The sequence below is a fragment of the Schistosoma mansoni genome (genome assembly GCF_000237925.1).
Source record: "Schistosoma mansoni, WGS project CABG00000000 data, supercontig 0151, strain Puerto Rico, whole genome shotgun sequence".
Lineage (NCBI taxonomy): Eukaryota > Metazoa > Platyhelminthes > Trematoda > Strigeidida > Schistosomatidae > Schistosoma > Schistosoma mansoni.
Genome location: NW_017386048.1, coordinates 187,295 through 212,624, shown reverse-complemented (window position 1 = coordinate 212,624; position 25,330 = coordinate 187,295). Strand labels below are relative to the sequence as shown.

The 25,330-nt window shown below is 36.5% G+C and overlaps 1 protein-coding gene across 2 annotated transcripts; it reads left to right on the top strand.

Annotated features, from left to right (window-relative positions):
* Window positions 1-311: 311 nt before the first annotated feature.
* Smp_005390.1 (acetolactate synthase) lies at window positions 312-25,153 on the top strand (the record flags this gene model as incomplete). 2 transcript variants are annotated; one of them, XM_018798564.1, is made up of 11 exons in its annotated part: window positions 312-395; window positions 431-484; window positions 516-693; window positions 2,319-2,555; window positions 3,913-4,024; window positions 7,038-7,278; window positions 11,321-11,444; window positions 12,138-12,232; window positions 14,013-14,179; window positions 17,220-17,469; window positions 25,049-25,153. In XM_018798564.1, the coding sequence occupies 11 exons, from the start codon at window positions 312-314 to the stop codon at window positions 25,151-25,153; spliced, it is 1,647 nt and encodes a 548-aa protein (XP_018646675.1). The 2 variants fall into 2 exon arrangements, with proteins under 2 accessions (XP_018646675.1, XP_018646674.1); XM_018798575.1 differs by lacking the exons at window positions 312-395; window positions 431-484; window positions 516-693 and adding an exon at window positions 1,209-1,270.
* Window positions 25,154-25,330: the final 177 nt, after the last annotated feature.

The window sequence follows — 25,330 nt, the reverse complement described above, 5'->3', positions numbered from 1 at the left end:
AATTTTCTTCGTCTTTGACTACTTTTAAATTTCATTATGCCTGTGGAACATCTTTCATTTCGAAGCAAAAATGTTTGAGTATAATTTTAGTAATGCTATGCAGATAGTCAGAACTTTAGTGTACACTTTGGTGAGGTAATCCAGTAATCTCTCCGTTTTTTGGTTTGGCCTGATTAAATTATATACTTCACGTTTTCCTAGTTAATTTACGTTTATTTTGGAATTGGGGCTGTTAGTATGTAATTTTATCTTTGTTTTCAAACATCAAAACGATAGTTTAAATTCTTTTGCTTTTCAGATATCGTATCACTATGTCATTCTTAGCAACTGGATCGCTTATAGCTTTTGGACTGTTTTTTATATTTAAAGGCTTGCGCAGGCACTTTCGTTTCGAAGTAAGTTTTTGTTGGTAGCAATTTTTTATGAACAGATCGATAAAAGCTCAGGACACTATGGAGGCGAACTGGTTGCAGATGTCCTAAAGGTAAAGTAACAGCATATTGATATATTTGTAGGCGCATAATGTACCGTTTATTTTTACTCTTACTGGAGGCCACATATCACCAATATTGGTTGCTTCAGAAAAAGAAAATATACGTGTGATAGATGTAAGAAATGAAGCATCTGCTGTTTTTGCTGCTGATGCTGTTTCAAGACTTTCTGGTTCCGTTGGTGTGGCTGTCGTCACAGCAGGTGAGTTTTTATTCGAATGCAATTCCCTTTCGCTTCGTTACTGCTTAGAACAGCACTCAGATTACATTAACATGTGGCGATCTGGCAGCACATGTCTCTTTACAATTGAGTTTGTGTTGGTCTTTTTAGAAACTACCTAAATAAGCACGGAAAATAGCTGTAATAAATTTGCGTATAACTTTTAAAACCGCAGTAGGCAGTCAAAATTAATACTTATGATCTGTTTCAGGCAGATATACTTGTAGCGAGCTAAGGAAAGACAGAACTTACTCTGCTTATGCTGAAATTTAACCAGTCACTAACCCACTAAACTCAAGGAGACTATAAAGATAAGTGAAATCATCGATGTGTCTGACTAGCTAACTTTTCATTGTAGGGATGCACTCGTGAAAATCAGCCTTTAAACGTTTGACGCCTGTAAAAAGAAAATTCCTTCCCGGACTCCAGCATCATCGAAATTTTTTAGTGACTTCACCAAACAAAACTATTTTATCTTTGAAATTTATATGAGGGATGCGTATCATGATCGATTAGTCACGAATAACTCAAAATCATATCTTTGATAAAACCGAATAAAGTGAGCTCCTCTAATGTAAACCACTTAGTGCATTTGATTCCAATTGCATATTCCCACTAGCTGTCATCTGATCACTTGTGTTCAAGTAAGAAGACTGAAGTTGGTTGAAATAATTCCTTGACACAAGAGTTAATGAATATCATAAAATGTTTTTCTGTTCGGGAAATACTTGATTTATATTTCCTCAGTGAAGTTTGGAGTATGCCTGGTTCTATTAAATTTTCTATTTCTGTGCGCCAGATGACCACAGAAGCTAATAGATTATGCTATCCTTGTCATACTGATCAGTCTACGTCTATCCCAAGAAAATGCACTTTCTGTACACTGAGACGATCAGCTACCTCAATCAACCACAATCAGCCATCCTTGAAAACTCCCAGGATTAAATCAACTAAACCTTCTTGTAAAAAAACTTTTGTGGCTGGTGTTTGTCATTGACATTTTGCAACGTACCTAGTGTACTTGGAGATGTAGAATATGAAGTGTAAATTGCTTCTTCCAATCATCAAACCATCTAATATGTTGCTCAGTAGTTTAGGTTTTCAATCATTGTGTCAGTGTCTACTTCAGTTTAGTTTTCTCAATCTTAGCTCATCAGTAACCTTAATATCATAAGTATGATTTTTAGTCCGAATATGTAGTGGCTAATATTTGTGCTATCACGGTTATAGAAAATTGATGATCTAACAGATTCATGTTAAGTAATCAATGATCTGAACACTTGGATCTCGTTGATTGTTTCACAGATCCTAACTTTGTTCCATGTATATCACTTTTGAGAGTTTAGTAATGTCTCCAACCCTTACATAGTATTTGTGGCTCTAAGCCAAGTACACAAGTCTGCAATCGATTACCGAGTTACAAGTATTCTAAGTACTGCGATAGCTTTGTGTAAATTTTGAATATAGAAATGTGTTCTATACAGTTTCTCTTCTATATCTAGACATGTAGCACCAACAAAGAAGTACCCTTAGTCACTAAGTCATACATTCATGATTCTTTTTGTAGTAAAGTTGGTCCAGTAAAATGTTCAACTTTTTCCTCATAGGTCCTGGTCTTACTAATACAGTGACAGCAGTAAAGAATGCTCAGATGGCTGAATCTCCTGTAGTCCTTCTAGCTGGAGCTGCTTCTGGACTTTTACGTGGTCGTGGATCACTTCAAGATATTGACCAGCTTGCTGTATTTCGCCCAATTTGTAAATGGTGCAGACGTATAAACTACGTCAGAGAGATTATCCCTGTTCTTTGTAAAGCATTTTATATTGCACAATCGGATACACCTGGTAAATTTATCGATTCCCAGTGGTTAATATATTTGGTAACATAATTACTGTTAATTGCAAATATTTTGGCTGTAGATGACGAAAGATGATGTTTTAGTGAATCTGTTATGACTTTATCGGTACATTTCCATTGAAATAGAAAAGGTTTTACTGAAAATAATTAAACTTGATGCTGTATATGAAGTTGCAGACAGTAAGATTATTGCTAGGTATGAAACTTAGTCAGTCAGTCAGCTACAACGTAGGACCAGGCACACATATGCATCAGTTCAAGTTGCCATACCTCATCGGCACAACAAGGTGATTCACAAACCACCCATTAAAGTCACTATAATAATCCAGTAGGATATACATCGACATATATATATTACCTGTTTTTCGGATAACCTAATATCATTTCATTTTGAGGAGATACCAGGCTTTTATGATGCTATTATATTGAATACAGCTTTCCAACTTTTCATCATCTAAGTTTTATGAAGCAACCATTTTCACACCGAAACAGAAAAAGATGTTCTCATTGCAACACCGAGCATCGGTATTTCTGTGACCGAACAAATGTTTTTAAGGTATGGTGCTAATTGACACAATCCGCTCTTGCTCCCGCCAAACTTACTATGATCTTATTTGCTTGACTATTATTAGCAACCATGTCTGCCCAGGTATACCAACGTCTCTATTTTTTCTCGTCACTTTGAGCTATTGCTATCATGAAATTGCACTTTTTGACGTTGCTTCACTGTCTTATGAGTCAAACTTTCAAGTTAATGACTGAAGGTTAGTCTCCTAAGATCACTTGTTTTGATTTAACCGCCGAATAGTATTTTAGCTTTCATACAGGGTATTATCAGAAGAAATCGCTTTACAGGCTATAAAATCCAATACTATTCGATCATAAATAAATTGATTTTATATCAACTTAAATCTGCGAAAAATATATGTACATGATACCAGTTAAAATCACACCAATATCCACATTTGTACTTGCCATATAGTGATTTAAGGTTTATGATTTTCAAAACTGTCATTCGAATTACTTGTAAAGTCTCTGAAAACGACTTAGAATGAATTAAATTACTATTTTAACTTTCAAACAATTTTTTCTCTGGTAGACAATTCATTTTAAGGGTCGTTATTAAATTTTGAATTCACGAAAACGTATTGACTTCTATGCATATATATATATATATATATATATATATATATATATATAGTGGGGGTGACTAATCATATATTCATCAAACTATATCGTATTTGTTTTTTGTTTAAATCTGTCTCATGAACTAATTGCATGGAATTCCTCACTAATTTCCGCCATATGTTTTTGGTAATTGTCTTTTCTTTTCATATTATTAAGGACCAGTTTTAGTTGAATTTCCGATCGACCTGTTATATCCCTACAAACTGGTTGAACAGCATACTAAGTTGTCTGACAAAACAAATTCTTTAAGGCAGAAAATTGTAAATTGGTAAGTAGATTTAGTTACACTTTTTCTGCATATTTTGAGTGTGTTTATTTGTGTAGATTAGTTATCTTCCTCATACCCAGCAGACTTATAACCTTTGTTTTTCGTGTATTCAGTTAGTCCACTGCATGATTTTAAATAAAGTGAGGACGAAATGGTTTGAGAAATATATGTATCAAGAGATTTTGTGCGCATTCTTTTGGGTTGTGGGTGCTATTCGTCATGGACTAATCTCAATTGGTGTACGCGTTGAAACCTGTTACGTCCTTAGATGAAAGTCAGTAGTGTGCCCCTACAAATTCACCAAAGATCAAACAGTGGATTTTGTTACATTATGCTTGAGTTACATATTAGCTAGTTAAGAAATGTTTCGGGAAGAAATCTATGGTCATCACAATTAAAAAATAAAAGGTTTATACATGTCCATAAAAGTACTTGGAAGTTTGTATTAAAATGTGATGATAAACAACATTTTAAAATAGTTTCGTTATATATTGAAACGGAGAAAGTTGGATACTTAGTACCGTCAACCGGATGCTGTGGCACAGTGAACTGTCCAGTTATCACCAGTTTCAACCGCTTTGTAAACCAGAGTTCTCAGCTTCATTCATAAACTCCGTCGACATATGCTACCTCAAATAGATATGGGATCTTAGATATTGTTGATGCTCATTAAATATTTCCACGAAGACATTAAAAAGACAAGTTGAGCGAAGAAATAATTCTTTTCAGTTAGTTCTTCATCAGTTCTCTACACTAATATATGTGTTTTATAATTGAGTAGGAAGTGGAGACCAATTAGATAGTGGGGAGTCAGTATAATAAAATAATAATCAGTTAGTCACAATGTTTGGAAAACTAAAATTAGGCTTAAAAGTAAAGTGAATTCTCATTATCAGTTAATGATTACAAATAGTTACAAAATTAAAGTTGGATGTAAATATAAACGTTTTCTGTTATCAGTAAAATTGATGATAAGTAATTAATAGGACGGGTGCAGTGAAAATTGTTGGTGTTCACTCTTAATGATTTCTGATAGTCGAGAATAAAAAGTTTCGATTTATTCATTAGTACCAATCAACAATGTCGTATGTTTGAAATTATATATAATGCCCTGGTACGGTCTAGAAAAGTACGTTAAATAATGAGAAAAGATTTATAACATAAATGGATTCTTTATTATCAATGTCCATTCCGAGTTAGGTAGTTGTAAAACTTTCGTTTTCACCCTAGATAATATTATAATCAGTTAAACTATGTAGCATAAGGGATACGATACTATTAAAATACCGAATAATATTTTTAGTAAAATGGAAATCGAATTTACCTATTTACTTTATAGTTGAAATCATGAGTCAATTAAAGCCAGACCACTATGGAAAACCTGGAAGCACTGGACTGCCGTTTCGTCTTATTGTGCGACTCATCAACAGTGCGCATCTACGATTCCGCATCGTGAGATTCGAATCTAGGACCTATCATACATACCGATTATACATATTTCAACAGAAATACTCAAAAAAGCCCCTGAATAATTTCTATTTTAAATTGAATTGAACGTGAGGCAGTAGTAAAACTCGGTTTCAGTTTATCTTAATGATATGAAAACAATTGTTATTTGATAGTTAACTAATCATATATTACTATATATTATAATTGCCTCCAAATGCCCTGGTACGGCTGAGAGTGGGAAGAGTCCGCTCTCCCTCTCGAAATGCTCTCACATGGCCACGCGTATATAGCCTCTGCCAAAGAAGTCCTACTCACTGCCTTCTCGTGGAAGGGGTGTTGTTTACGAAATTGAGAGGACGAAAAGCGAATGTCCGTCGCTTTAACCTGGTTGGTGGAGATGGATAGTTCACCTAGGAAAGTTGGAAAACCCTGATTTCAAACCAATGGTGCACATCGGCTCCAGTATACTGAGGGAACAAGTGGTATATGAGTCAATCGTTGGTCCCCGGCTACCATGGGACTGCATCTCTTTACGATTCTCCACTGCCTTGTGGATCAGACCTTTAGGTCAAAGGCTCGGGGTGTGGCCCCCTAAGAAAACCCCCTGGTTCGGTTTGGGCACCCGAGCAGTATCACAGCCCTCACACAAATCAAATGAGATTTGTGAGGTGCATATTTATCTGATGCTTCCTTGTACCAACATTTATGTGTTCAAATATATATATATATCATCAGTGCTGATGTCGTTCAGAAGAACGACGAAAGCTCCACGACTAAACCGTCCAGCTCAGAGAACAAAACTCTATCACAATTGTCGTCTTCTCTATTCCACTAAACCATAAATTCATCAATTTTGTTATTTTACTCTTTCATACAGTCGATAGACTATGTAATTTTCCACTTTCTCAAGCCTCTAATTAAAACATTAGAAAGCCAGGTGAGTTATCTCAAACGCGTTTTATGATTTTGACGCATAACTCAATGTTTATACTAGCAAAATACCAGGCCACAAGGAAAAAAAATCTATAAATTTCTACATGTACTGTAACTAAGATACTTTTTTATGCACTGAAGAAAGTTTTCAGCTCACATGTATACTTTTTGGTGTTTTTGAGCCCTCTGAATTATGTGGCTTAGTTGTGAAGCTTTCATTGTTATTCTGGACAGCATCACCAAGTCTCAATTTTACATGAATTAAACACTGATGATGTTGTCTAGAACAACAATAAGAGCTTTGCAACTAAGTCATCTATTCCAGAGGGCTTAACATCACCAAAGTACTTTTCTTCAAGGGTGGTTAGCCTGTCCATAATCAATTAACTATTGCTTTGTGTTTAGTATAAACTACAACAGTAATTGATGCGTAAGAAGATAAATATGTGGAAAATACCGTGAAATAACAGGATGATAAAACTCGTTAATGTATTCAATTTAATTTACCAAGGAATAAGTATCCTATATATTTTTTTAAATTTTCTGCACCTATTTCTAAAAGATCTAGTGCTACACAGCTTACACTTTAGCCTGTCACACACTTTTTTATACCATTTCATTTTTCCTTCAGGTATCTACGTTTCTATCTTTACAATTTATTCGCCAATGGTTTCTCATCGAAATCACATCCATCTAAAACAAACGGTTCAGATGGAATTGTTGTCAAATCACCGAAAATTCCTCTTCCATCTAAAAGACAAGTGAAGAAATTAGCTCAGCTGATAAGACTTTCTGAAAAACCAATTCTACTTATCAGTAGTCAAGCTGTTTTACCTCCAATTTCAGCTAAAGAGACAGCCGTTCACGTTCAAGTAAATTTATCTAAATTCAGTATTTGTTTATTTTAAGTTTATATATAAATTTTAAACAGTATATTTCAAATACTACAATGTACTCATTGTAGCCAGCATTTGAATATCTTAACCAATAGTAGGTTTCGGAGGGTTGTGAACCTTTTTTAATTGTAATGGCTAGGGTATGTTTTGTTTTCTATCAACCAAGTCTTCCTCTCATTCTTGGAACCTTAACTATGGTAAATGCTAAATCAAAGAACCTTCAAAAAACTCATACCATAACATGAACATGCTTCACTAGACTGTTTGATGTGTTGACGTGATCCGTTTATGTCTCTTCAGTGAGGCCGTTTTGTCAATATCAGTCACTTTTTAAGACTTTAAATATCATAGTCTTTGTACTTCCTTAAGATCAATCAATCTCTAGCAAAAAACTATAAGTTTTATTTTTGTGGAGTGGTGGTTTTTTAATCAGTACTACACTTAGCTTTCAACGTTTAGGCTGTCGATTTCCAATTCTTCTTTATTCACTCTGGCTTAGGAAATTGATTAGTGTTACTAGCTTTCGAACAACAAGCGTGGCCCCTTTGATGTTTGACACACGTCTTATCTTTTAAGTTATAATTTTCTGCTAATTTTTAAAATCGCTTCGTCAGTGTTCCAGTTTGCATAGTAGTATGTCGTTTGATTTAGATTCCTCTTTAGTGTATTGAATTAAGTCCATTTTTTTTATTTAATGTAGTTAACCTGTGAGAAAGGCTTGAAAAAACCTAAGAGTTTATATGAAAGCGAAAATTATAGTAATCCGAAAATTTTCGCCGTAATTATCCTTACTAGGAACTCAGTTCAGCTAGTTAACTTATTAAAAAACCTACCAACTATGTAGTTGTTTATTCTTTGTTGACCATTTTTTTAAAGTTTCAACGATGCTACTTGAGTTCGTAAGCACTTGTATTCCTATAACTCAGTATTTGAAACTTGACTTAATGCATATAAAGTCTGGGATAACTAAATATCAAAAATAGAATACTGATCGAGCTTCCAATTCAAAGCAGGTATTTTTCTAAGGCGGTCACTTTCCGAGCCTTTGACCTAAATGTCTGGTCCTCAAGACAGTAGTGTAACGTCAGGAGGTGCCCTCTCATGGCAGTCAGTGACCAAAAAGAAGTTCATACGCCGTTCATCCCCTCCAGGATCGCAGAGTCCGTGTATATCATCGATTTGATATCAAGATTTTCTAACTGCCCCAGATGGGACCTTCATACTCACCAACTCAGTTTAAACACCGAACGTTTTCTTTTCGTTCTGTCATCTGCCACTTGTATACAGTGAGTAGGACTCTCCTGACAGAAGCTATAAACCCATGGTCGTATCAGAGCATTTCGAGAAGATTGACGAATTCTATTCATCACCAATCATACGAAAGCATTGAGGAATCGATCTAAGTACTCGTCCATCAATGATTGCAATTACTTAAATTACTTGATAACAGTATCACAAATACTGTAAAGAAGAAATACGTTTTCATACGTATTTCTGTATGTAGATTTTATGTTCCTTACTATGTCAGTGCTTTTATTAACTTCCTAATCTCACCGGTTTAACTACTTTGGTGATTTCTAACTTAAACATCGTAATAGTCATAAGTGAATTGATTTTTAAAGATCTAATCATTGTTTACATGTTCAGGTCATAACACGTTATTTTCATGTAACTAAGCTATAGGAAATCTGAAGCGAGGCAGAACCACAGGCCCTGACAGGTTTACCCCTGATATTTTTAAGGATGGTAGTCCAGTACTAGCAACGACATTGACTGAGGTCTTAGGTAGAATCTGGGAACTGGACGTAATTCCATCTGACTGGTCCCAATCACTGATTGTGCCAGTCTATAAGAAAGGACAAAAGTCCTCCTGTGACAATCACAGAGGAATCAGTTTGACTAATATAGTGTCTAAAATATTAGCTTCAATAATACTTGGACGCCTAACCAAAGCTCACGAAGAGCAGACTAGAGAAAACCAGTCTGGTTTCCGACCTGGACGTGGTTGCATAGACTCCGTTGATCGTGAGGTTCTATGGCAGTGTTTGTCAGTGAAAGGAGTACCAAAGAAGTACATCAACCTCATAAAGGCTCTCTACTCGAACACAACTAGTCGAGTTAGAGCCTATGGCGAACTGTCATCAGAATTGGTTACCTCAAGTGGTGTTCGTCAGGGCTGTCCACTCTCCCCATTCTTGTTTAACTTTGTCGTTGATATGCTTTTAGAGATATCACTTTCATCATCTCAATCTCCTGGAGTTGAACTTTTACCGGGAGGCTCACTTGTTGACTTAGAATACGCCGACGACATAGTTTTATTCGGTGAAGACGCTGACAAAATGCAGTCTTCTGACCACTGTAAGCAACAATGCAGGCATGTTCGGGATGCGATTCTCTCCCTCGAAGTGCAAAATGTTACTTCAGGATTGGGTTGCATCGACATCTGAACTAATGATAGGGAGTGAAGTAGTTGAGCGTGTTGACAGCTTCACTTATCTTGGGAGTCTCATCAGCCCTTGTGGTCTGGTGTGTGACGAAATCTCTGCACGGATACAGAAGGCTCGTCTAGCTTTCGCCAACTTGCGCCATTTATGGCGTAGGCGAGATGTCCGTCTAGCAACAAAAGGACGGGTTTACTGTGCAGCAGTCCGTTCCGTCCTACTTTATGGCAGTGAAACATGGCCCATAAGAGTAGAGGATGTTCGTAGGCTACTAGTGTTCGATCATAGGTGTCTTCGACGCATTGCTCGTATATCCTGGGACCACCGGGTAAGTAATGCAGATGTTAGGAAACGGGTACTAGGTAAGGATGGCAAATCGATTGATGAAGTAGTGAAACTTCATCAGTTGAGATGGCTGGGACATGTGTTACGTATGCCCAACCACCGACTGCCCCGACGTGCAATGCTTTATGGTGTAGGAGCAGGTTGGAAGAAAGCTAGGGACGGCCAGACCAAAACATGGCATAAATCCATGAAGTCGCTGACAAGTGGACTGGGCCATGTTGGTAGGTGTAGACTACCTGGTTGGGATTCGCGAGATGATCGCAACCGATGGTTAAAGACCGTGAATGACATGGCTCAAAATCGTTTGCAATGGCGAAGGTGCATACACTGTTTGTGTTCTGCCAAATTCTAATCTTCTGAATTCTTCATGTCCGTATCTTTTTTCTCTTTCCAAATTTATTTTACCGTATTATACTCCTTCAATAACATCTTCAAACCCTTATCTTTCACATAATACTTATACTCTTACTACTTCTACCAATATGGGATTTGAATTGACAACTGCATTTCTGTGCTAATGTGGTATGGCAACTCGAACTGATGTACGTACGTACGAAGTTCTGCGTTGTAACTGACTGAATGCACAGTTATCAGTAGTCAACATTCTGCGATTGAAATTAATGTTTTTTAATATGAAATGTTTATGATATATGATTGGTGTATATTTTTTTTACTGTTTCTATGCCTTGTTTCGTCCAATTTTTTTTCAATCTTTCAGTTCTGTTTGACATTCAAAAATAAAAGTTATGATCAATAACACACTGGTATTTAAAGCGATAGGCACTGGGTTTGAGTCTCAGTATGTGAACATCAACACTGAGATGCAGGTATATATCTAGCTGACGAGTTTCAAATAGATCGAAACGCTCCTTATGGATTCCACTACTTAATATAATTCACCTTTACTAAAACTAATGACAAAATAACAATAGCAAGACAATCCGGGCAGGTAGACTTATGCTGAAAAGACTAACCAATACCAATAACCTCCCTATTAAATATGCACGATTTTGTTTGTTCGTAACCCCAATTACACTGAAAGATGCTTTATCTGCTCTTATACCATCTATTTAATAAAAACTATATGTCTTATCTGATATGATTAGTGCAACCTGTTACCATTTTTAAGTGATTACCTACATTTTTTTCATTTCGTCATTAACTTTTCGTGTTATTTTTTATCAACAAATTCACCAGCACGATATTTCTCAACTTGAGTCGTTTCTTTTTAGACCTTGGGGTTACCTACTTACATGTCAGGTATGGCTCGTGGTCTTCTTGGTCGAAACCACCAACTTGGATTTCGTCATGCCCGTCGTACTGCACTTCGTGAAGCTGATCTAATTATTCTCGCAGGTATTTATTACTTTGAATTTTGATATTATCGGTTATTGTCTCACTAATCTATATTTTTTTGTATTCATTGTTTGGCATTAATTATTCAACTGAGCTACAATGAATGTTTGTTTATTGTTTGCTTCGCGGATGTCTTATGTTGTCGAATTAATTATCGTGGGACAAGGATGATAGGATCGCTTGTATGACGTATGGTTCTCAGTAACTTTCTAAATAGTAGGCATGGCGAGTCTAGGTATATCACATTCTTTTAATGACATACCATCTCAAATTCAAACAGTAGGTGGTGATAAACTGTAATCGAGAAATCATTTGATGCTCTTAGTCATGATCTTGGCTTACATGCCTTTCACGAGGCTAGAAAAGCAAATGTATATATATACCGTAGAATAGTCCCCAAAGTTCCACATCGTATTTAACGAGCTTGGACAGTCCGGTTAGTAGTTACACTAGCCCTTACACGAAAATGTATCTTAACGCTGACTACAGATACTGATATACGTGCTAGTTTATTTATCTGATTAGCTTTCTAAATTAAATTCTACTGTTCCAATGATAAACGATTTCTCTTTTAACCATACCATCAAATAGTTGCCTCCATCGTATGCGTTTTCTAGTTGAGTTTCTTCTACTTTCATAAAGTATTTTATCAATTTATTTTCTTCAATCTATTGTTTCTTTTTTGTTTCCAAGGTGCCATTTGTGATTTTCGTTTAGATTATGGTCGTGTGTTAAATCGAAAAGCGAAAATTGTTGTAATTAATCGAAATAAGAAAAATTTATATCTTGTAAATTTATTGTTTGTTTTTTGTTAATATCTTTTTCGAAGGGGTTTTTGTGAATATTTCAGTATTTTCATAGTTGAAATCATGAGTCAATTGAAGCTAGACCACCATGGAAAACCTGAAAGCACTGGACGGCCGTTTCATCCTATTATGGGACTCCTCAGCAGTGCTCATCCACGATCCCGCACCCGCGATATTGGAACCCAGGACCTACCAGCTTCGCGCCGGAGCACTTAACCGATAGACCACTGAGCCGGCATCCAACGGTGTTATTGTTTAACTGGTCCACGAAGTTGAGCAAGCGTTCACCATTTGTCTTCAGTGAGTTATCTCTACAACAGACTTGGTTCAACTCCACTGGTCACTGCTGCCCACTAGAACTCAAGGAAACATTCCTTACAGTCAGTCACTAGTAAGCATATGATTATAAATCAGAAGGGGTCGTAGATGCGCACTGCTGAGGAGTCCTATAATAGGACGAAACAGCCGTCCAGTGCTTCCAGGTTTTCCATGGTGGTCTAGCTTCAATTGACTCATGATTTCAACTATGATAATATTTTTTGGACAATAAAGTTATATTTCTTGTATTATAACACAGCAATGTGTGGAATCCTTTACAATCTTTTTTCTACACTGCTCATTTCCTGACTTTTCGAACAGTTTAACAATTTTGTTCGTAAATCATTGTTAATAGTGAGTTTGAATTATTCAACGAAGACTGGTCAAAATTCAGTCAACGATGGGATAATTCGAACCCCTTACTATAAATGATAGAAGTATCATACCAATCAAACATGTTCATGTAACTATCTGGACCTACTGGATTACAGTGGGTAATGTGTTAGGCATTTGAAGCAAAACCTATTGTGTCCGAGTTTCTGTGTAAACACCAACATACTGGGATGAAGGTACATCCAGTTGAAGAATCCAAAATATAAAATCTCGGATTCCACTGATAGCCATTTTCCATCTATTATGGAAAAATCCCTACTGTAAATCTATTCTAATTATAGCTATTAATGTTTGTTAAGTGCTTTATGCAAAGTTTGCTATCTGTAGTTATGTCAAGTAACATTAGCAAAAAAACACTACAATGGTTAGTGTTACTCTTCTCGATTACTATTTTTTGACAAAACAGGGTGTCATCAAATACTTATTAAAATACTATTATGTACCTTCTATTGATTAAGAAATGTGGTGTTTACGAACACAACTGACCTTAAAGGTGTTCAGTTGAAGATAAACTTCTATTAGAAGCATTATTGATCTTTTCGACTTAAGTTCACATGATTTGTTGCAATAATTTCAGCCATGAAACTACCTACATCATGATTAGCCTTTCATACATGAACTAAGAAATTTCCGCTTATCTCAATCATGATTACCTTTAAAGGTTTTATAAGACAGTGTTTGATAGTAACTAATTAATTGTACAAGCTGTTAGTTTACATCCTAATAAATACTCATTTGCTAGGTAGAAATTCGTGTACATGTCTTCAAACTACAGTATAATTCTAAGGGCTAGTATTTCCACTCAGTCCTCTGAACTGAAGTAAATGTAAGGACTTCAAATATGCGACTTATCGGCGGGAAGTCAAACACCTTAACCATTGAGCCTCCGCTACACACTTCATTACTAGTGTCTAAACCATGTTAGTATTAGACGACCAATCTAATAAGTCTACCTTTATATGTTAGCAGCAGATGAAACTACATAAATAAATAATTCTGTCATCTCTTGTCCATTTAATATTCGTCTTTATTTTTTAATATTTCAATATAGAATGCTGACTATTTTTGGAGACCATATCTAACAATTCAAGCTGATGTTGGGACAACCCTAAGAGATTTATCACTTCAACTACAAAATGGTACTAATGAATTAAATTGTTCCATCGAATGGTTAAATATTTTAAAATCACGTGAAATGAAACATGATGAAGAGATTAAGTAGGTTATTCTCATTGTTTATTCTTGTAAAAATGTATGGTTAATTCAACTAATGAGTTTTTATCCTTTGATTGATAGTTCCTCTTTGTTTGTCATTTTGTTAAGGAAATAGTTTAGCAAAATCATATAAGTTGATGAAGAGGTTTAAGTTATTGTTATGCGATATAAATTACATCTGATTGATATAAATTAACAATATTTACCGATCGGCCTTAATCTTGAGGAATTAAGAAGAGTTTGAACTGTATGACTTCTTTTTTGATAACTTAACACTGTTAATCCTAAAAATTCACTAGAATAATTTTCTTGGCTATGATAGCAGGATAACGAGATTTTTGCAACTTATGATTGATCACTCAGCAGTAATAACGAACGTTGTGTTTCTCTTTAAGTCCTCCAATGCGATTGGATTCTATCTGTCAAGTCGCAATTTGCCCTGTAGTCTAAGTGACCTGACATGTTATGTCCTATTAAGTATATGTTAGGTGCCACATGGATTTCACCGGATCACACTACACAGAAGCAAATCGACCATATCTGCATCAATAAAAAGTTCAGGAGGACATGAGAAGCAAGAGAGGAGCTGATATAGCCTCGGATCATCACTTGCTGGTCGCCAAGATGAAACTGAAACTCAAGAAGCACTAGACAGCATCACAAAAGTTTAATACGGCCTTTCTTCGGGATACTGACAAACTCAACGAATTCAAGATAGCCCTCAACAATAGGTCCCCGGCCCTTCACGATCTACTCATTGGAGAGGGAACTACTATGGAGAACAACTGTAAATGGATCAAGGAGACAATCACTTCAACATGTCACCGCACTACGGATCATTATGGAACAGTTAATCGGATGGGACTCGTCACTTTACATAAGCTTCATTGACTACGAGAAATCATTTGATAGTGTGGACAGGACAACACTATGGAGGCTTCTCCGACACTACGGCGTGCCTGAGAAGATAGTCAATATCATACTGAATTCCTATGATGGATTAAACTGCCACACCATCCATGGAGGACAACTCACCGACTCATTCGAGGTAAAGACCGGTGTCAGGCAAGGTTTCTTACTCTAACCCCTTTCTCTTTTTCCTGGTGGTCGACTAGATTACGAAGACGTCAACATCTGGAGGTAAGCATGGGATAAAATGAACAGCTAGGATGCAGTTGGACGATCTGGAATTCTCAGATGATCTAACTGTTCTATCGCACGCGCAACAGCAAATTCAGGAGAAGAGAACCAGTGTAGCAACAGCCTCAGCAGCAGTAGGTCTAAATATACGCAAAGAGAAAAGCGTGATTCTTCGATACAACACAGCATTCACCAATCAAAGAATGTGAAAACCTTTACATATCTGGGCAGCATCATTGATGAAGACGGTGAATCTGATGCAGGTGTGAAGGCGCGGATCGGCAAAGTAAGAGCAGCATATTTACAACTAAAGAACATCTGGAACTCCAAACAACTGTCAACCAACACCAAGATCAGAATTTTCAATACAAATGTCAAGACAATTCTACTGTATATAGCAGAAACTTGGAGCACTACGAAAGCCATCATCCAGAAGATACAGATGTTTATTAACAGTTGTCTACGCAAAATACTTCGGATCCGTTGGCTAGGCACTATGAGCAACATTCTGCTGTGGGAGAGAAGAAATCAGGAAGAAACGCTGGAAGTGGATAGGTCATACATTGAGGAAATCACCCAACTGCGTCACAAGGCAAGCCCTCACATGGAATCCTCAATGCCAAAGGAAAAGAGGAAGACCAAAGAACACATTACACCGAGAAATGAAGACAGACATGAAAAGAATGAATAAAAGTTGGATACAACTAGAGAGGAAGGCTCAGGACAGGGTGCATTGGAAAATGCTGTTCGGCAGTCTATACTCCATTGAGGGTAATAGGCGTTAGTAAAGTAAGTAAGTTAATGTGCTATGTGATTGGATGTGTTTAGTAAAAAACTCTGGACATAAATTAGCAAGAACCATAAGTTCAGAGTGCCTTATCGACTACTTTCAATCACCTAGTACAAAGAACTTTTGAAGATCCATCCAAAAGATTTCCAGTCCTGTAAGCAGTTTCGGTTAAAAGAAGTTCTGAAGGGTATAGAACATTCATTTGTTATGTAATAGAAGTATTCTGCTTACTCCGTTAACTTTAGCCGATAAATTACAAAGTTTATCGTTTTTAACCAATAGAAACTATCCAGATCAACTGTTACATATTTAAAATTTTAAATCGAATTGATTTAGATGACCTTTGTCATCAGAATTGCATCATACATCTTTTTGGTTATCGTACTTTCATAAGTCCGTATTCTTAATCAGATCATAACAAAATCCAATTGTTGAATTTTATCAATCAAGTTAGCTGATCGTATCTTCATGTATATCCGAGAAGAATCTCTATAATTCGTATATTCCAGTCAGAAACCCCGTCATTTAGAGAAAAACTTCAGTCATATTGTTGGTTTCAATGATTTTAACACTCCGTTTCTTTGTTTTGAGCTTGAAAATACTTACTTTACTTACGCCTATTACCCTCAATGGAGTATAGACTGCCGAACAGCATTTTCCAATGCACCCTGTCCTGAGCCTTCCTCTCTAGTTGTATCCAACTTTTATTCATTCTTTTCATGTCTGTCTTCATTTCTCGGTGTAATGTGTTCTTTGGTCTTCCTCTTTTCCTTTGGCATTGAGGATTCCATGTGAGGGCTTGCCTTGTGACGCAGTTGGGTGATTTCCTCAATGTATGACCTATCCACTTCCAGCGTTTCTTCCTGATTTCTTCTCTCCCACAGCAGAATGTTGCTCATAGTGCCTAGCCAACGGATCCGAAGTATTTTGCGTAGACAACTGTTAATAAACATCTGTATCTTCTGGATGATGGCTTTCGTAGTGCTCCAAGTTTCTGCTATATACAGTAGAATTGTCTTGACATTTGTGTTGAAAATTCTGATCTAAGTGTTGGAAATTTCAATATAATCAATGATAATTTCAGTATTCCTATCTTTTATATTTTACTTTCAGACTAAGCTGTCAAGTAGAAGGTGCTGGGCATAACAATCCACTTTCCGTTCTTTGGAAGTTGGAACATTATGGTCTACCAACTGATTCGTCTGAAGATAGTATTATAATTGCTGATGGTGGAGATTTTGTAGGATCAGCAGCATATATTGTTCGTCCAAGACAACCGTTATCTTGGTTAGATCCAGGACCGTTTGGAACGTTAGGTGTTGGTGGAGGATTTGCATTAGGTGCTAAACTATGCCGCCCAAATGTAAGTTTCTACAAATCATTTAATAGAGAGTACATATGGATGAAACGAATAATTTTGGTTTAAACGTATGACAGCTGCATTTCTCCTATACTCCAAACACATTTTTAGAGTTTTACTGAGTTATAAGATTATTTCTTTTAGCTATAAAACAAAACAGATTTTTTTCTTTTTATTCTTACTGATTTTGTTCCTCTTACAACAGGTCAGTTCAGCATATTGTAGGAATTTTAACTAACCAACTAAAAAGATCATCCTTAAAATGAATGTATATATTTCCGCTTGAAGAACTATTTGTAAAAATTTATAGTAATTGTAAATATTCCATACAACTTTCAACGATAAATTCTTGTCTTCTTATTGATAATGTTGTTTTTTTATTCTAGTATTTCAGTCGTACGGTACTACGACTTGAAATTTCTGACGTTTAATTATCAACTACATGAGTTGTTGCGAGTAAGAAGTTGATCATTATAATTATAAACATTTGAAGATACTTCAGGTACGACAGAATCGAGAAATTCCGGTCATCATATACCTCGATAACGATATCCTGAACACAAACAAAGAAGAAGATGATAATGGTCGGAAGCAAAAATCTGCTTTAACGTAGACAGTGATGCATGAACTTGAGATGTCTAAGCTTATTATATACCAGAAGGGAAATTGTGTTAATTATGACTAACTGATTAACCGCGCCAGGGTATAGCAACGATTCTTGATGAAATATCTACAACTAATAATGTCTGTTACCATAGTATCCTTCAATAAAATCAGAACCAAAAAATAGCTTGTTAATGGATCCATATTTATAAAAATAGGCATTGATGAAGGCGAATCGCGTAAGACATTAAAATGGCTCTTCAATAAGATAATAAAATTAACTCTTCTAATATATTAACTGAGTAAATATAACCCTCAAGAACTAGCTTCAAAATTGTTATTTTATGATGTCGTATAGATGTAAACATAATTTTCATTTTTCACTTTATATAATAGTTTTATGCAGCTAACTGTACAAGCCCAAATTATGTGGTATTCCGCGTTAATAGTCTAGTGTCTATCTGTTTCTACAGTGTACAATTAGTTTGGTGCTTATTTCTACCTCCTTGTATTTCTTTTTTTTCATATTGCTTCTGAATTCTTGAAAAACCGCTTTATTTTTAGTTCATCGTGACTGTTCTTTTTTAGAGCATCAATGAATTTCCATGTACTCAGATAAGCGGCACTAACAAATGAGTTGAGTAAAGCATCCCTCCCACCTCCCCATCACATAGATCTTTTCAAGTAAATCTACAACAAAATCTACCACAGCAAAATTTAGAAAATCCTAAGAGCCAAACCGAAATATAATTTGATATATCCCTGTTTCATAACCTAAGGACTCACCAATCACTTTATAATCATACCCCTCTTAATTTTTCCATGTCTATGTTCCAATAATTACTTAATAGTGCATAATTCTATTTTTAAGAGTTGTTCATTATCAAAGACTCAATTTTTGTTTACTTTTTTTCCCATATAGGCTACTGTCTGGGTTATTTATGGTGATGGTTCAGCAGGATATAGTTTAGTTGAATGGGATTCTTTATCACGTCATCATGCTCCTGCTATTGCTGTAATTGGTAATGACGCTTGTTGGTCACAGATTGCACGTGACCAAGTCACGTTTTTTCAATCCAAAGTTGGATGCCAGTTAAACTACACACCGTATGAAGTAGTTGGATCAGCTTACTGTAGAAGTGTTGCTCCTGTATCGGGAAATCTAATAACTAATAATAGCAATCCGGTTAATGGTTTTTTAGTTGACAAACCCCAGTTGGAACAAATAGTTCATATATTTGATGAGGTTAAGCGACTTTCAAGTAAAGGGATACCATCTGTTGTAAATTGTCTTATCGCTGCAAGTAGCTTTCGAGAAGGTAGTTTATCTGTTTAACACACTGTACCTAGTATCTGTTTTTTGTATATGAATTTTACGCTCATTTTTGACCATGTAAATTTCGCCTTACCATTATGTCTATTTGTTAATAAACATATATCTTCACTAAATTGTCTTTCTGATCATTACACTGTAACGAAACAATTCCCGATATTTTTATTCCAATATGCCATTTCAATTAACTACAATAAGTTTTCACTACTCTCATCATCAAATGTTCTAGGACCATTGGAGGCTAGTGCATAGTTAATGTTGGACTTCGAAGGATATTTGAAACTACTTTGCAGTGTCTACACTTTCAGCAGTGTATCAGGACTCCACTGTAACAGCAATGATTTTCATCATATACTGAACTGTCAAAACGATAACTATATTGAGGGATCTCTTGGTGTTATCTGCTTCGATAATTCTATCAGTTATGTGTTTTGTATTGCGTAATAATCCAGACAGGCCTGATCCAACTTTTGTCATAAAGTATAAGATTTTCAGTCCACCTTCGACATTGATGTTCAAATCGTTCGATTCCTTACAGGTGCAACTCTAAGCTTTTCTCTTGACGGTCGAGCACAGAGTCTTGGTTTCGCCAAAGTCAAGTAGTCTGTTTGACTTAATAAACGTTAGTTTACAAATAAACAGTACGGTCTATTACATAAGGAAAAGGAGAGACATAAATAACATACCTAACAGTAACTAGAGGATAGGAAAGGTTGGGTCAACAAGGCGAATATTCTTTTACAATGAACATAAAATTGTGATTGGTAGATAAACAAGGCATAGTCATAGAAGGTCAAAGAACGTTAATGTGGTGGTGAGCGTCTCACTTTATCATTGGGTTCGTTTATGGATCTCACTTTACACTGAATGCTTCCAGTCAGCGATCCACATTTGGGTTCTCTATGCTGAAAATTTCTTAAAGTAAATAGTAACCCTAGCTTATATACTTTCTGATACACCGACTATCTCCTAAATATACCCTCGGACTCCATTCCTGACTATTAGTATGTCTACCTTGACGTGGGTTTGCGCAGACCTAATGCAAATCATTAGCGTAAAACTCCTACAACATCAAGACCTACTTTATGACCCAAGCAAACGGAGGTTAGTTAGAGGAAATATTAGGTTTTCTTTATTTGGTTACATTTTCTGGTTGAAGATCGCGACTGGTTACTTTTATTAATGTAATCGATCAGCAATTCCAACCGATAATCAACAAGTACCCTGAACTATGCAAGATACGGCCGCAACTACTGTGTGTAGCCAGCCATATATTACATCTTATCACGACTACAGGCCGAGTGCCTTGCAGAAGCGGTCATTACATGTAACTCATCACTATTCAAACTAAATATATTATTCTATCCCCAGCCCAAATGTGTTCTTCAGAATGCTAAACGTCAAATTGCTGATGGTCACGGTACGACGAGTCAGTGTAGGCAATGATGTAACTCCCACATAAGAACATATAGATTAAGTAGTTACATCATGATAAACCTACGATCCTAGGATCAGGTTGATTACAAAAGAAACAGAGATGAATGTACCAAAACAGAAGTAGGCCATAATTCTACATATCTACTCCAAAACTTCATTTGCTCGTAACATCAGGACTTTTCTATCAAACATATGGCATTCTTTGGGAAAGGTTTTGTAGTGTCTAGTACTATGTCAAGCCCACACAAGTTATTCTAGCTCCTGAGTCGACAAATCTATTCATTTTTCTTGAGTCACATTTTGGTTTTGTCAGTTATTCGCTTAATAATCTCGATTGTCTATATACGAGTATATGTTTCGGCATTGCTCATCCAACTCATCATACGTGTTACTGGACCGGATGAAAGACGCAGTAGACACCCAACTACGAGATCAGAAAGCTCGATTCCGTAAATATCGACCATGCACAGACCAAATTTAGACATTACGGATCATCGCGGAACAATCAGTTGAGTGGAACTCATCACTATACATCAACTTCATTCACTATGGGAAAGCGTTTGACAGTGTGGACAGGAGAACATTATGGAAACGTCTTCGATACAATGAAGTGAGTACCTGAGAAGATAGTCAACATCATCCGCAATTCATACGACGGACTACAGTGCGGAGGGATTTATGAAGGACAGCTGACAGATGCATTCCCAGTAAGGACCGGAGTCAGACAAGGGTGTCTATTCTCCACCTACATCTTTCTTCTGGTGGTTGACAGAAATAAGAAGACTTCGACGTCTGAGGGGGAGCACGGAATACAATGGACATCTCAGAATCAATTAGATGATTTGGACTTCGCAGATCACTTAGCCCTCCTATCCATACACACGAACAAATACAAACAAAGACAGCAAATGTAGCAGTAGCCTCTGCATCAATAGGCATCAACATACACAGAGGAAAATGAAACATCCTCAAATACAACACGGAGAACACCAACACAATCACACTTGATCGAAAAACTCTGGAAGAGATGGAAACATTCAAGTACCTGGGAAGCATCATTGATAAACAAGGAGGATCGGATGCAGATGTAAAAGCGAGGATTGGCGAAGCATGGGCAGCATTTCTACAATTGAGGAACATATGGAACCCAAAACAACTGCCAACTGATTTCAAAGTGAGAATCTTCAATACGAACCACAGTACAGTCAGTTCTACTGTACGCAGCTGAAACGTGGAGAACTACTACAACCATCGTCAAGAAGGTACAAGTATTTATAAACAGTTGTCTACACAAAATACTCAACATTCACTGGCCGGATACCATCATCAACAGTTTTCTGTGAGAGAAAACAAACCAGCTTCCAGTTGAAGAGGATATTAGGAAAAGTAGTCGGAAGTTGATCGGGCATAAATAAATGAAATCACCGAAGTGCATCACGACGCAATCCCCAACTTAGAAGTCCTGAAGGGAAACGGAAAAGCGGAAGTCCAAGGAACACGTTACGTCGAGAAATAGAAGCAGATAAGGAGAGGATGAATGTTAACTGGACAGAACTGGAAAGGATTGTTTGGGACAGGGTTCGATGGAGAATTCTATGAGGTGGCCTATGTTCCTAGACGAGGTGTAACAGGCGTATGTAAGTAAGTCAATCAGTCCAAAAGATCAACCCTACTATTTATTTTATTCCGAAGAGTTAAAAGATTTGAAAACTGATGGTCATAAAAGGCTTTACCTTTTAATTGAAGTACATTGTTTACGTTTCTCCGTATTTGTAAAAAGAAATCTATATCATTCAAAAAGTAGAAAGGTGCAGGTAAAAATATTTTTCAAGGGGGAATACAAGCGGACACCATGAGCGTGTCAATATACCCGAAATTCTGGAAAAAATACTCAGGACTCTGTAATATTTATTGTCTAAGAATAGGTAGTACGTTCAATTTCTTTTCCGGTTAGTTCTAGAAGCATGATTGATCGATATACTCTCAACTTACGACTCAAGTAACAAGAAAACCGTATAATGACTATGGTACCAAGGATCTGCTTGTAAATTACGAGCATTTAACCCAGATGTATGGTTGTGCCAATAAATGTAACAATTTTCAAAACAAGCCTTCAAATTTCAGCTTTCCAAGACAAAATTTCCGTGGTACCGACTAAAACCATATGTAACGGGAAATGTTCAGGTTGTATGTAGTAAACAGACAAGAAAAAGGTCTGAGTGAAAACGGATTTATAGCTAAAATAATGATATTCGCGCTAATGGTTGACAGTGAATTACAAACGCCTTCTTCTTAGAACAAGGCGAAACATCAGGTATCGTGTAAAATTATGTCTACATTCTTTTCTGTGTCGGAAGGTGTGATACGTAGTGAATGCTACACTAGTATTCCCCGTTGGCATAGTAAATGTTCTAGTATCGAGAGAAAAGTGTTCGGTGACACTTCAGTCCTATGTTGCATCGACGTTTTCGTGAAATCCCAAGATATGAAACTGAATCTAGTAACTCACTCCAAATTTCGGGATCATTCTGTATAACGGTATTTGAGAATCTGAGGTACAAAGCGGTTCTTTATCAAGCAGCAAGAAGTTGTTTGATCAACAATTTAGCTTTGTAGCACATGTGTAATCCAAGATATATGAGATAGAGCAAAGAGAAAAGTTAGGTAGTTAAGACATGTTGAAATAGACGCAATTAAATTGAAATTTCTAAGCTCATCGATTAGCAACTTAATTCATAGCTGCGTGCTGTAAGGTAATCCTAATCTTGTGTACTCAGTGTGGTACATACTGAGGATGCAACGGATGTTCTAGTTTTACAACTAGCTACCGGTAGCACCTTCTATATTCGATCGTTCCCAGTCAGATAGAAATCAGAAGTCAGACGAGAAGAGGCAGGAAAGATATATTTGATTCGTTACCAATATATCGAGAGGCGTTCGCACTTAGCTGACCATGGAAACGTAGGAGCTGTGTCCCACGCCGAGTTGCAACGTGATCTGGTACGGATGCATGACCGAAAGCCTTCAGTTAAACAAGTCCACTTAAACAACATGGTCAGCATCCAATGTCGAACACTTAATGAGCTATTGATTTTGGGGAACTATTTACAGCTACAATACCTTCTTCTTCTTCATTAAGCTGCATAATGATTACTAATTTTCATGAAATCCATCAAATATAACTGGTGTTTTTCTATACTATCTGATTTTCCATGTACCTTTGCTGAATAATACTTACGAGATTATCAGTAATTTATGTCGATAAGTAGATCATGTACTAACACCTTCATGAGTTGAAGTTTCAGATATAGACATGAATCGGCTCGCACAAAAACCAGTGACAAAAATTCACGATCGAAATCGCTGACTTATGGAGCTCCTTAATCAATTCTATAGTAATGGCAATTTCCGTGTGGTCTCCCAAAAAAAAGTTAGACGTTTGCTTAAATTACTTTGGTATTGAGGGTGATTATTTTAGTATTAATTCATTATCACTGCTGAGATTACTAAATGAACTAATTTACCGGTCAACATTGAAAGGCAAATATAAGGAATCGAACCTCCTTATTAATCGGTTTCTCTTACCACCCTGAGGCAAGTTAGCAGGAATGATAAGCTTACTAGTCCTCCCAAACAATATTTGTAGTCCAAAGTTTTCAGCGACGACGTTAGGCCCTGAAGAGAAGTTTTCAGACAGGATGATAAGTTGACAACTCAAGAGGGTCTTACGGGACTTCAAAAAAGAATGGATAAGAACGCGTTTGCTTTCAACACTTCGGAATCCAATGTGGTCAAGTGTAACAACGGGGTGTTCCAACTAGTTATTGTAGTTCTCCATCTCAAAGCTTCTGACCTAGAGGTATCGGTGATCAACCACTATTGGGTATGGAAGCTTGCAGAGCGATATCTTCTTCTATTCCGCCAACAAAAGTTTGAACCATTTGAATAGATTTCATTCAGTCCTATTTAGAGTACAGAACACAGTGTTACATTGCACAAAGGATATAAATCGCTGGAGCGTACCCATCAGTTCGTGAAAATAAATTAAAATCCTATTAGCACGAATTTAAGTTACTAAAACTGTATGTGAACTTTCTGCACATTACTAGCAGTCATATCTAAGTGAGTCCTTCAAGAACAAGCTTGATATATTTTAAAGGACTCGGGATGGTATTTCATTATTACTCACTAATACTTCTTTTTTGGCAGTTAAGAACACCTAGATTTCAACCTGGAGGCATCGATGATCCATTGGTACTAGATGTAGGAGCACGTTATGAGAAACTTTCTTCTACTCATTTCACAAACATTTAAACCGTTCGAGTCTGTAGTCACGCCTCAAACAACCCAAAGAATATTGAAATAATTAACGCTGAGGCTATAAAAAAATGAAATTTGTGTTTTGAAATCGATGAGGACTTGAAGAAATATGTTCCCTAATGTACAATAAATATTGTTTAATTACGGCAACTGACAAATTGTTGCAGGTTG